Here is a 12,307-nt window from a genome sequence, read left to right as displayed (position 1 = left end):
TAGACAAACCATTGACCAATGTTCCATCCAACCTCATCTTGGCTTAACAGAAATGTCAAGCGCACTTCATTGTGCGCTACGCATTAGGGAAAGGAGAATGAATTAAAAAAAAAAAAAAAAAAAAAAAAAAGTGATTTAGAAGCGTAGTTTTGGAGCAGTGTATCGGCTGCGAACTATCGATCAGCCTATAATTGTCCCCATGCTGAGCCGTATTTACATGGAGCTGAAGGTCATGTTGATGGGCTACGTACCATGTCTTTGTCTCTAGTAGAAAATAATGAGACTTCGGTATCGGCGGAGACGTTGGGAGCTTGGGCTATGGAAGAAGCGAGAGTCTTTATTACTATGATAATTACTATTATCATTGAATGCTATTGTTATAGTTATTATTATGATCGATTCTGAGCTATAGCCTATAAACCTGATAGAGTTAACGAAGAGGGGATGTCTAAGGGTTTGATTTGAAGAGAGGTAGGACAGCAAATAGATATAACTGTTTCTTTCTCGCTCCCTCTTCCTTGCTCCTTCTTTTAATTTCGTGGCTCAAAACGGTGATGTTGAATGGACAAAAGTTCATGTACAAAGAGCAAGTTGAAAATTAAAAAAAAAAAAGGGGGTAGCATTTGCCCCATGAACTCTTTCAAGCGGAAAATGGATGCTTGTAGCTGTAAAGAGAGTGAGAAGGAAACAAGAAAGAGATGAAATAGAAGAACACTAGGGCAAAGGAATATAGAAGTGGGATTTTTGGGCGGGGATTGTAAGCATTCTTCAATGAATGGCAGAATTACCTTATTCACCCATAGAGCACCGTTTGTTAATTATTCTTTATCAAATTTAAGCAACCAATAGCCGACATGACGTTGTGAATCTGTTTGACCGCCAACGTCTTGAAAACGCGTTAGAGGCGTTGGATGATAACTATTATGACAAGAATGATTTGTAATGAGCGAGCAGACGAGTGAATAGATGAGACTAAGATAGGAGTGGAGTTGAGGCTTCTCTTCCGCCACTGATCACAAAAACTGTTGGCGAAAGCATCTTTAACATGGTATCACAAATGCATGGTTTGCAAGAGTTCTTTATCCCATGCGTCTCCTTTTTCTGTGAGTGGAAGCTCTTCTCTCTCCTGAGACTCATATTCTTCTGTCTGCGTTTCCATGCCTTTTTTTGTCTCTTAATGTGTCTTTCGCATTTGCTTTTTTTTTTTTATTTAAAATTTTCTTTCTTTCAATTGCGTTGGCATTCGCAACATTGCATTTGCATTCTTTTCCATCTCATTGTGAGGCGTTTACTTCATATAAGGTTTACACACTTTAGACTCCTTCGAAGGTTAGTACGAAACCCATCCAGAGACCAGACAACTGAAACGCTTTTTAGATTGTAGTCTGTCTTTTTACACACAGCCATACTGTTTATATTAGACACGGGGTTCTAGCTGAAGTATTAGAGGAGGCTGACAATAAAAAAAAAAAGAATGTTGCACTGATGGGACATAGTGGGATTCTATAACACGATGTCTCTGTCCTTTGTCAGACTACTCGTTTTTTTTTTTTTCTTTTTTTTTTTCTTTTTTTTTTTTCTTTTTTTTTTTCTTTTTTTTTTTTGCAAAGGAAAGAGAAGCGCAGAGGAGAGAGAATTTGTTTCTTCTTAGTGGTGACATTGCCCTGGTTGCTGGTGATTATTACACATCATGCTACACTCGCTCATTCGGACCTCTCAACATCCACAAGCATTCACACATCAAAAAGACGTAAAGTTGAGCGTTAGAAAACTGTCTGGTTGCACACGACTAAATTTATCTTGTCCGTGCACTTGCCACCAAAATTTATATTTTCTGTCCCTCGTTTCCCCTGCTCCTTTTCCTCAGTCCTATCTTCTTGGGGTACTCAAGTTGTTCATGGAGCTTGATGACGACAAACAATAATCAGGAACTTAATTGTGTTTCGATGACTATGAGGTGGCTGGAGCAAAGATGTGGTTATAGATTTCGATCCATCATCAATCATCTTTGCTTTATTTGATTTGATTTGATTTGATTTGATTTGTCAATTGATTAACCACATTAAGGATCTCTTTGAAGGAAGAAAAGCGTTTCTTTTTACTTTCAAACGGGTTGAGAATACGGACCTTTGACAAAAGCAGAAGAGTGGGAGCATTATTGATCAGCTTCAGCATGGCCATTCTGTTCTGAAAAAAAAAAAAGAGATACGTCACCACTACAAGCCTGACCAGCTTTATTCTTTGAAATCATTTTCTCATTCTTGTTCTTTGCTCCGCCTTGATTAATCCTCTTTTTAACACCTTTGGGCTATGAGTCTTCGGGTTGCAGGTTAGTAAAGCTGAATGTCAAAAAAAAAAAAAAAAAAAAAAGAATGGACCAGGCTCATATTTAAGCTAGGGCGTGAGCTGTTTATATTCTTGTAAAAGCGCCCCGGGCGAGGTAATTATCATCATTGTCTCCTTCTTTTTCAGGTTCTCCTTCCCTATCTTCCCATCGCTTCCCCTTCCTCTTCTTGGTCATTTGGTTTTCCCTGAAGCATTTGAAAATAACTGTAATCTTTGATACAATCACTCGTGTGGTACCTCCCTTGGTTCCTTTTTTTACGATCTATGCAAGGATTGCATTGGGTCAGTCTAAAACAAAAGTCTAAGCCCAAGACAATTGCCATTTTGTGCATTTTGCGGTTGTTACATGCCTTGATTGCTTTCCTTCCTGTCTTACGAGTAAAAACGGTATCGAAGGGGAGAGGGGGGAGAAGTCTGAAAAAGATGATGCATATATTTATCCATCTCTGACTTTTATAGCCGTTGTGGATTAATTGCTCGTTCATGTGTGCTTGCCTAACAAATACCCGCATAAACTTTCACGTATCTCTCTTCTTGCTTCCTTCATATTACTTCCATATTCTCTCTTCCGCCCTTGCTTTTTTCCGTATCTCTTGAAGCAATATTTGTAGGCAAATAGCAGGCAGACTGATCTAAAATTCGCATAATAGCTTTTTTTTTTTTTTTTTAACAATTTACGTGGGCCATATTAGAAAACTTACCCCTGGTTATCTTTTTGGAATTCATTTACAAAAGTCAGGAAAAGTAGCACATCTCTGTCATAGCGCAATAGAAAAAAAATAGATGGTTTGTCAATTGTAATTAAGGTTCTTGCAGTTTTTTCTGGCATTTATTGACAAGGACGACGTTCATGTAGGTCAGAGCGTCCATCAACTCCATTCAGACTTTATTGCTTTTCTCTCTCTTTTTTTTTGACTTTTCTTCTTTATCCGCTCTCCACTGTTCATTCTTCCGGGAAGAAAATCAAATATATAGCCCTCTCCTTACCATTTATCTTGATATCTAATATTTTTACTTTTATTTTTTTTCTTTATTCTACAACAAATGCCCTTGATTTTTACGAACCCTACGGGTCTAACAACGTTCACGAAATCCTTGGATGCTTTGAATACTCGAACAAAACGTACAATGATGAATCCACCGATGACATCGTCTATCGTTATATCATCAACGTCCACGTCTATGTCGTTGACGCCACCGGCATCTCCACATATTCTTGCTGATGCCTGTCCCGAATCACCTATTTTGGGATCAATGTCATCGACATCTGAATCTATTGGACAAATGGTTACCTCCACCGGGCTTGGGCCTGAACCTGAAACAATTTCCACTTTCACAGACGCAAGCGATTACCTCCCTACGGCAAACCGGCTATCGAAAACAACATTCAAATCAAATCAAAGGATATCTCTAAATAATCAATCTAAACAACCGTCTTCATCCTTGATCTCCTTTCCTGCTGCTATCACCAGCATAAGCATCACAATAACGGCAGGTACATCAGCATCACTATCATCACTATCATCATCCTCTCTTTTGGCACTTAAGAGACCAACGCCCACTCTTCCTTCAGTGACAACCATAGGTGCCAAAGGGACGCGACCTTTATCAGAGGCTGCTCGAAAGGCTACGACAGTAGTGCCCCAAGGCCCTATTAAAGCATTTTCACCGCTAACTCTGAAGCCAGGTTCATCTGAAGCTCCTACTTCAACGAACTTTGATACTGATATACAATCATCCAAACCCTCTTCATCTATTGTCGCTTTTTTATCTTCATCACGTACATTAACATCAACGTCAGATTTTGGTCACCCATCCTTATCCTTTATTAATCATAATCAAGCACAGGAAGGCGTGCCATCGTTATTCTCATCCTCACCACCTGTCAATAAGCTGAGCGACACCGCCATGTATAGCAATAATAACAGCACCACCAATACAAGTGTGTTGCGTAATCCTTCAATGAGTAGTGCTGGCGGAAATGCCCTGAATGGTAGTAGCAGTAGTGGGGACTCAACCTTTGCATCATCTGCAACTACAGCCACGACAACGACACTGACTTCCACTTTGCTAGGCAACGGAAGCAATGCTAATGTGGGAGGCACGTCAGCAGGCATGTCAGACTTGAAGCTCAGGAGGTTTCTGGAGCAGAACCAGCGGTTGAAAGAACAACTTGATATGAATCGTATCCCTGTGTCGGAAGCTAGTCAAAGGTATTAAAAAAAATTAAAAAAAAATAAAAAAGTGGCCATGTGTGCGTGTTTTATTAATTTGGGGTTCTTTTTTGCTAATTTTCTTTTTTTTTTTTTTTTTTTTTTTTTTTTGTTGACTTGATTTTGTCAGCTTGATCAAGTTTGTGACAAGTACCAAGGACTCTTTGTTGCCTAGTCTGTGGGGGAATGCAGCCTCGGATCCATTTTCAAAACAATCAACAGGGTGCTGTACAATCTTTTAAAGTTGCCCAAGAAGGAAAGGGTGGAAACAGGGCAGGAATCGCTTTTTCAACGCGAGCAATGAGCTTGTATTTCCAGGCTTCATACGGAGTTGCTTTTCAGCCTCTCTCTCCCTCACCTTCATTATTTAATCTTCATATACCTTTTTTTTTTTTTTTTTTTTTTTTTTTTTTTTCATTTTCATTTTCATTTTCATTTAATAAAGCAATTATAACGAAGTTTAGAGCACCTGTAAAAATATTTGTCAGTGATAAAAGATCGACCAAAACTATAGTAAATGTGTACCAAATAATGTTATATCGATCATTAGGCAATTCCAATCTTTTGTGTTTAGTATTCGGCCCGATCTCTAAAAACCCTTGTCCCTCCTTTCCAAGCCGTTCATGTATCAATGAAAATCTCTCAAAATCTAGTTCAATTTGAAGATCCCCTTCATTGCCTTTTCCTTTTTTGTAGAGCGAAGCCTCCTTTAGACTCCTCTTCAAGATTTGTTTCAAGATTAATTTATAACTGAATCTATTTAGAATATCGCAGCATTCAGTATTTCAGCCTTTTTTCTCTTAAAAGCGCGGACAAAAATCCTCTGGATTGGAAGGATCAAGACCTTCAATCTAACCTGCATCACAAAGCCACCTTGACCCACATCCATTCTCTTGCAGAACCCATTCAATCGCTTAGTTTTCATGTGTCTGCTATTAGCTCTTGGATGTAACCAAAGTATGTACCATCCCTAGGCATGAAGAAATCATCATTGACACACCGGACTACCAACTCTGATTCTTCTAGTTTTAGTTTTTTTTATCATTTTACAAAATGGATCAGCATCCATGAAGAAAAGTACTTCGGGTTTATAATGAATAAGAAAAATAAAAAATAAAAACGACATAAAACAAAATAATAATAATAATAATAATAATAATAATAATAATAATAATAATAATAATAATAATAATAATAATAATAATTATATAGGATGCATCTTTATAATATACAAAGCGTAAAGAAATTGAGACATAACTATTTTAAGCGGGAGCAGTATCTGCTGTAGCGGTTGATGGGGGAGATAGTTGCAGTGGTGACGAAGGACTTTTAGAACTGGCAGATTCTTCTTGTGTCGGAATAGGACTCATTTGCGGCGATGATGACCCAATCTGTGGTTGCCCCTGAGTCTTTGACTGAAACGGTAATGGGGGTGGGCTTGGAGATTGCTGTATGCCAGTCTTTTTATTGTTAACAGCTGCTTGGCTCGCTGTTGCAGGTTTTGTTGAAGGAAATGCTGGCGCTAGTGCTGCTTTTGCAAGCCTTGCTTCCCGCACGAGAGCTCTTTGAGCACTTGCACTTCCGATGATTGGTGGATTCGACGATTTTGTACCAAGAGTTGGTTTCATCACCGCTCCACCAGAGCGTGCGCCTCGTAACAGATCATCTTTTCCTGACGTACGAGATGCGGATGTAGTTGTGGAAGATGTAGTAACACGACTGACGGGCTTCGGGCCAGCGGACCGCGAAGTTGAAGCCGAGGTTGCATTGGTTGGTGTAGTCTGTCTGATGGGCGTTGGTTGTCGGCTACTAGACATGATCTGCTTGCGTCCTTGTTTAGCTGCTGCAAGAGCTGCGTCTGCTGCTGCTTTAGCTCGTGCACGAGGCCCCATCGGCATTTCAATCGAAGTCTCCACAGAAGAGCCTGAGGCGGTTGAAGAGGTTGATGACACGCTTCGTTGGGGAGGAGGGGGGACAACAGGTCTCTTACGACTGATATTCAGGTTAATTCCTGATGAATGGTCGTTCATTGCAGCTTTCCTCTTCTGCCCAAAAATAGCCGAAGGTGGTTGACTCTTTATGCGTGTTTGCTGCATATGCTTCTTATTTTCCTTCAAATCATCACTTCCACGAGCAGAGAGAGCTGTCGAGCCCGTCTCTGAAGAGAGCGTAGGCGAACGGGATGGTGAGCGATGAATCGGCATGTCATCATGCAAGCCCTTGACCATCTCCATACCCATTCCATCCGACCCAATGCTAGTCTCAAGCGTACTTTGATAAGGAGTGACGCCGTGCATCTCGTGCACCTGCTTTCGCAGGGACTCGACATTTTCTTTGTTGCCAAGCCGTTCTTCTAGCTCGATCGCCTTAAACATGAGGCGTTGATTCTCTATCCGGAGTTCGTTGTTCTCCTGTTTGATCTTGACATGGTATTGAAGCTTTTGCTTGGGATTCTGATGCCTCATCATATTCTCGTTCACCAAGCCTAAATCCCGTACTTGCTCCATCAGTTTTCCATTTTCGGTCGCAAGTCCTTCAAAGAGTGCTCGAGTCTTGTCCCTTCTCTCGAGTTGTTGCTTAATAAGCGCCTGCTGTTCTTCTCTCATCTTGATCAGCAGCTGCCGTTGGGCCATAAGCTGCTCCTCTTTCAGCTTTTGTCTCGTCTCTTGAACAAGCAATTCCTTCTCATTGGCCTCTTTTTCTTCCTGCAGGGCTTTACCTCCATTTAAGGTCTCCTCAAGGCGTTCAACTCTGGCGTGCTCTTCCTTCAGTTCCTCTTCGAGCATTAGAATCTTGTCCTTCTGGATAATGACCTGCTCCTCCAAAGCTTGCAGCTGAGCTGTCTTCTGTTGTACTGTCTCAAGAGCTTGTTCTACTTCTCGCTCAGCACTCTGTCGCTGAATTTCAACATCCTTGAGTCGTTTCTCCATTTCCTCTGCAATCTTGGCTGTGCTTGCTTTAGCGTCCTCATGAAGTTGCTCGTTCATTTCTTGTGCCAATGCCAGATTTGCTTCCAGCTGGGTTGATCGTGTTTGAGCTTGATTAATCTCTTCACGCATCTTTTCCATCTCCATAGTGCGTTTCAGCTCGCGTTCGTGGAATCCCTGTTGCTGCCGCTCGGTGACGGTTGGGCCCAAATCTGCAAACTGTGCTCGAAGCTCTCGGAACTTGCGCTTGTATTCCTCATTCAATTGGTTTTCGCTAGTCTTCACAACGAGTTCGTTGCGGGCCTTGCTGAGTTGATGTTCCAATTCATCTTGCACTGTCCTGTACTCTATCTCTACATTACGGGTTTCATCACGCGCCTGTGCCAGCTTTTGCTCGCTCTCTCCAATCTTGCGCGCCATCTCCGAGACTTTTTCGCGGAGTTCATTCCTGGTGATTTCAAGACGGTCCTTCTCTAGACGCTCCTGTTGAAGTTTAATGGTCAGCTTGGTCAATTCTTGTTTTTGTTCATCCAGCGTCGTTTCTAAGGTCTTGCACTTGGAAGCTAATGACTCCATCTGACTCTTAAGGCGGCTCTTGTCCAGCTTCAACTTTTCAGCATCGAGGCCCAGAGCATCGTATTTCTCCTTGATAGCAGCCAGCTCTTCGTCAACCTCCTTCTTGGATATCAAAGCCTTCTCTGCGTTTGCGATACTTTCTGCGAGTGAACTCTTGGCTTCTTCAAGCAAGCGAGCTTGTTCCATAGCCTCCGATTCAAGCTTTTGGAGTTCTTTCATATGGGCCTCAACAAGGGTTTCACGTAAAGTATTAAGTGCACCTTCTCTTTCCAATCGAAGTTTAGATTCGCACTCCTCCAATTCCTGAGCCTTCTTTAATTCTAGTGCCTTAACCTGATCCTCCAGCTGCTTTTCACGTTCTTGGAGGGTCTGGCCCGCCTCATTCAGTTTAGTTTCGAGCAACTTATTCACCTCTTCAAACCTTAATTTCAATTTTGCAAGGTTATCCTGAACAGTCCTCAGCTCAGATTCCAATGCGCTCTTCTGCGTTTTCTCGGCCTATACCACATAACAGCCACGTCAGATTACTATACTCCATCTAATATAAACCTGCGCAAGCATTTTAGATAACGCTTCAATTACCTTAAGGGCTGTATCATGTTGGCTCACTTGCTGTTGCAGCTTGGAGTGATATTCTTCGGTTGCCTTGACGTTAGATTCACGCAGTGCTTCGAGCTCTTTTTCTAACGACGCATATGCTCCTTGCAGTCTGTTCTTTTGTAAATTCAATTGCTCACAATCATCCAATAGTTTTCGATGCTCCTTTTCTAATTCTGACCGACTGTTTGTCATCCTTGACTTCTCCTGTTCTAATTGGTTCTCAAGCATCTCCTTAGTCTTCTGTAGTTCAGCTTTAGCTGTTTCCCACCTAGTCTCTTTATCTTGAAATTCGTTGATTCTCCTCATGTTAATCTCAACTTGGTGATCATACTCTTTTTGATTCTCGATCAATCGCTGCCGAGATTCATCCAAGTCCTTAACTGTTAGCTTGAGCTGCTGCTCAATCTCTCGATGATTCTCTCGAAGTCGTTCCATCTCCTCTTCCAGCTGGACAGATGCCTGGCGCATCTCCTTCATCAACTCGACTTGTTCCTGCATCTCTCTATTCAGATCCATAATCTTTTGACCGGCATCCTGTTCCAAGGTCGAAAGTGCATGTCGACTGCTCTGGAGCTCGCTACCCAACTGCTCAGCTTGATTGGTTGCTTGCTCGAGATACTTCTCCATTGCCATCAACTGGAACTGAGCATCGGAGAAATCTTTTTCCAATGTCAATTTCTCCTCCATCAAGACCGAGTTCTCATCTTTCAAGCGATCGACATCACGCTTCAAAAGCGTCATCTCCACTGAGTCATCACTATGCATGTTTGTGTGAGCAAATATGCTCTCTGAGAGATTGATCCCCGCTGAAGAATCTTCTGCATTAAGGCTTGGTCGTTGATCCTTACGTACAGGCGTCGACATCCCAGTAGAACATCTAGCTCCTTGCCCTGCACCTTCTGCCGATGATGAGTTTGTATTCCCAAAATTTCCAGACAATCTACGATATTCAGCCTGCCTGGACTTTGTAACGCGTTGCAGAAGGGATTTAATGTCACTCGAGAACCGCCTGTCACTGTCTCTAACTTTTGGTGGCGACTCTTGCATGATGTCGTCGATACCTTCGATCTTTGAAAAATCAATATCCTCTAGATCCATATTATTTCTAGGCGTGGCACTACCAAGTTTTGAACGTAAGGTCTCATTTTCCTTTTCCAATTCAACAAGCTTTCCGGCAAGATCGTGGAGAAACTCTTTGTCCCTCTTTTGCTGCTCCTCCAACTCTTCAAGTCCTGCTTGGTATTTTTCGTACTTTTGTAGCATCTCTAAATAACAGAAAGAAACTCTTGGTGAATAAAGATTGCAAGTATAGGTCCAATATATAAGCTTCTTGCCTGTCCGTTGCACCAATTATATTACCTCGCAAACTCAAATTCTCCGCTTTGACCTTCAATGCTTCTAAAATAGACAATGAATGAATGAAAAGTGATTAGAAATACCCTTCATTATAAGGAAAAAAAAAAAAAAAAAAAAAAAAAAAAAAGCTTCTCACAGTACGTTTAGGACTTACCGGGATGGAAATCCAATTGTTTCCTAAGCTGATTAATTTCCTCTTGAAGAGCACTCTTTTCTGCTTCCAGCGCAGTGTTAGTTGCTCCCTTACGATATGAGGCCAGAGCACTTTCCTTAAATTTGATAATCAGTTGTGCTGATTGAATCTGCTTTTCTCGAGCTTTGCACGCATCATCCAACATAAAGCCTTTTTGTGTCATTGCTAAATGCTCCTCCTGTTCTAAACGGAGTTTAGCCAGAGTCTCAAACAACAGCTTCTCAGTCACAGTTGCGGGCTCGGCTAAAAAAAAAAAAAAAAAAAAAAAAAAAAAAAAGAAAGAAGCGATAGCATTGTTTGTGTCAGATTAGACCCCAGGTTTGTTGAAGATGATCCGAAATAGGAGAGAGTTGATAAAAGCAGATCTGTCACTTGCCTCCATTCGCAGTTCGCCTGCCTGCAAGTTCTGATTTGAGTCGTTGAATTTCAGCCCTGAGCTCGTTTACATTTCCTTGAATATCCTCATTTACAACAGCCTAAAGAAAAATAGCAAAATGAAACACCAACAGACAAAGCGTTTACTATTGATAATACAGATCATCAAAGAAATGAAAAATTCCTTTTTGCCTCAGTTTTAGCTTCATAATCTCTACCTTGTTTCTGATCATCTTTGCTCGTTGTGCAAAGCGAAGCGTACTCAGACTCTCTTGATAACACAGGGCTGAAGGTGATACATTAGCGACAATGAAAGTGTTTGAATTTCCTCCGAGTGAATCCTTGAGTAAAAATGTCAGTCGGCTATCGCGATAATGCTGAAGTTGAAAAAAAAAAAAAAAAAAAAAAAAAAAAAACTATATGTTGAACAAAAGAATAGCAACAAAGCATCATAAAATATACTTGGTTAATTTCATACCACGTGTCTTGAATGTCCTATTGCAATTTCTCCCAGAGCATTAATAACGGAACCAAGGCAAAGCAGACTTTTATTGATGTTTCCAGCCTCTTTTAGTCGGAGCCCCTCAGTGTTGGCTAGTTTTTGACGCTCTGATCCGGCAAGGTCCACAAGGTTGAACCTGGACTCACGAATGTGATTAATGCCGTCGATAAGCGCCATAGACTGAATGGTCAACATCAGAACAGTGTGAGAACGACTGGACTCACGGTTCATGGATGTTGCACTGATATGGCGGTTGGCTGATCCTTGCTCGAATAACTAATATAAATGGGGAAGGAGCGATGCAAAAGATAAAATGCCACAATGATAGGTCAGGATAAAAAAAAAAAAAAAAAAAAAAAAAAAAGAAATTGTGGTTCTTCTCGCTGGTAATAAATACTCGTCATGCTGCATTGGTGCTATCATACTTTGTAAGCGTCTTCTGGACTGTGAATCGATTCCTCTGTGACGCCATCAACATATACTCCTCTTTTGATATCCTCCCGAGTTGCTCTTGCTGTAGTTGAATTATCCAGAAGATCGTAAATCATTTCATTGTATCTAAAGCAATAAAGGGAATATTAAAAATGTATTGATATCAGTATGATTTCACAAGATCAGCTACACTTTGTTATAACCAAACAGTGTAATTTGTGCCCTACATTTCAATATAGGATGCTTTGCACAGGTATTTAACAGAGCTGACCATTTGTTCTTCTCTTTCGATGAGTTGAAATACTAGTATTGTGTATAAATATTCAACAAGAGATGAAATGATTTCAATTAATTATCTTCATAAGACATTTATGAATGTTGGGGAACATGCCTAGTATATGTTCTTTTTTTTTTTTTTTTTTTTTTTTTTTCTTGTTCTGCTAGACTTACAGTATTCTAGACAGCGCGGAATGATTCCCCGGTCCTTATGATTAACAACATTTGACATTTTAGACGGCCCTTGCATTGTATATGTTTTCCCACTTCCTGTTTGTCCATAGGCAAAGATCGTCTGCAGGAGAGGGAAATAAGAAATCCTAATGAGCTATCCTGATTCCTAGAGACTAGGCTTTTTTTTTTTTTTTTTTTTTTTTTTTGTTCGTTTGTTTGCTTCACTATTTTTTCATTGAAAATCTTTTCGCTTACTCCATTGTATCCTTTGACGCATTGCTCTACAATAGACTTTCCGACATCACTGTTAAGGCATTGACGATGAAAAGAGAGATTA

At 40.8% G+C, this 12,307-nt stretch overlaps 2 protein-coding genes across 2 annotated transcripts; one reads left to right on the top strand and one right to left on the bottom strand.

The window, feature by feature from the left end:
* Window positions 1–4,461: 4,461 nt before the first annotated feature.
* BCR41DRAFT_314253 (G-protein gamma-like domain-containing protein) lies at window positions 4,462–4,801 on the top strand (the record flags this gene model as incomplete). The annotated part of the gene is made up of 2 exons (XM_022021171.1): window positions 4,462–4,559; window positions 4,690–4,801. 2 exons carry the CDS (start codon window positions 4,462–4,464, stop codon window positions 4,799–4,801), a joined length of 210 nt encoding a protein of 69 aa, XP_021875818.1.
* A 5,994-nt stretch (window positions 4,802–10,795) lies between these two features.
* Window positions 10,796–12,264, bottom strand: BCR41DRAFT_286939 (P-loop containing nucleoside triphosphate hydrolase protein; the record flags this gene model as incomplete). Its single annotated transcript, XM_022020288.1, has 6 exons — window positions 10,796–10,963; window positions 11,065–11,364; window positions 11,514–11,646; window positions 11,748–11,823; window positions 11,983–12,091; window positions 12,226–12,264. Coding segments are annotated over 6 exons (825 nt in total), but the record flags the coding sequence as incomplete, so codon positions are not given.
* Window positions 12,265–12,307: the final 43 nt, after the last annotated feature.

This window comes from Lobosporangium transversale, assembly GCF_002105155.1.
Source record: "Lobosporangium transversale strain NRRL 3116 chromosome Unknown BCR41scaffold_68, whole genome shotgun sequence".
In the NCBI taxonomy this organism is placed as follows: Eukaryota; Fungi; Mortierellomycota; class Mortierellomycetes; order Mortierellales; family Mortierellaceae; genus Lobosporangium; species Lobosporangium transversale.
Note: the sequence above shows the minus strand (reverse complement) of the source record. Positions and strands in the feature narration are given on the sequence as shown.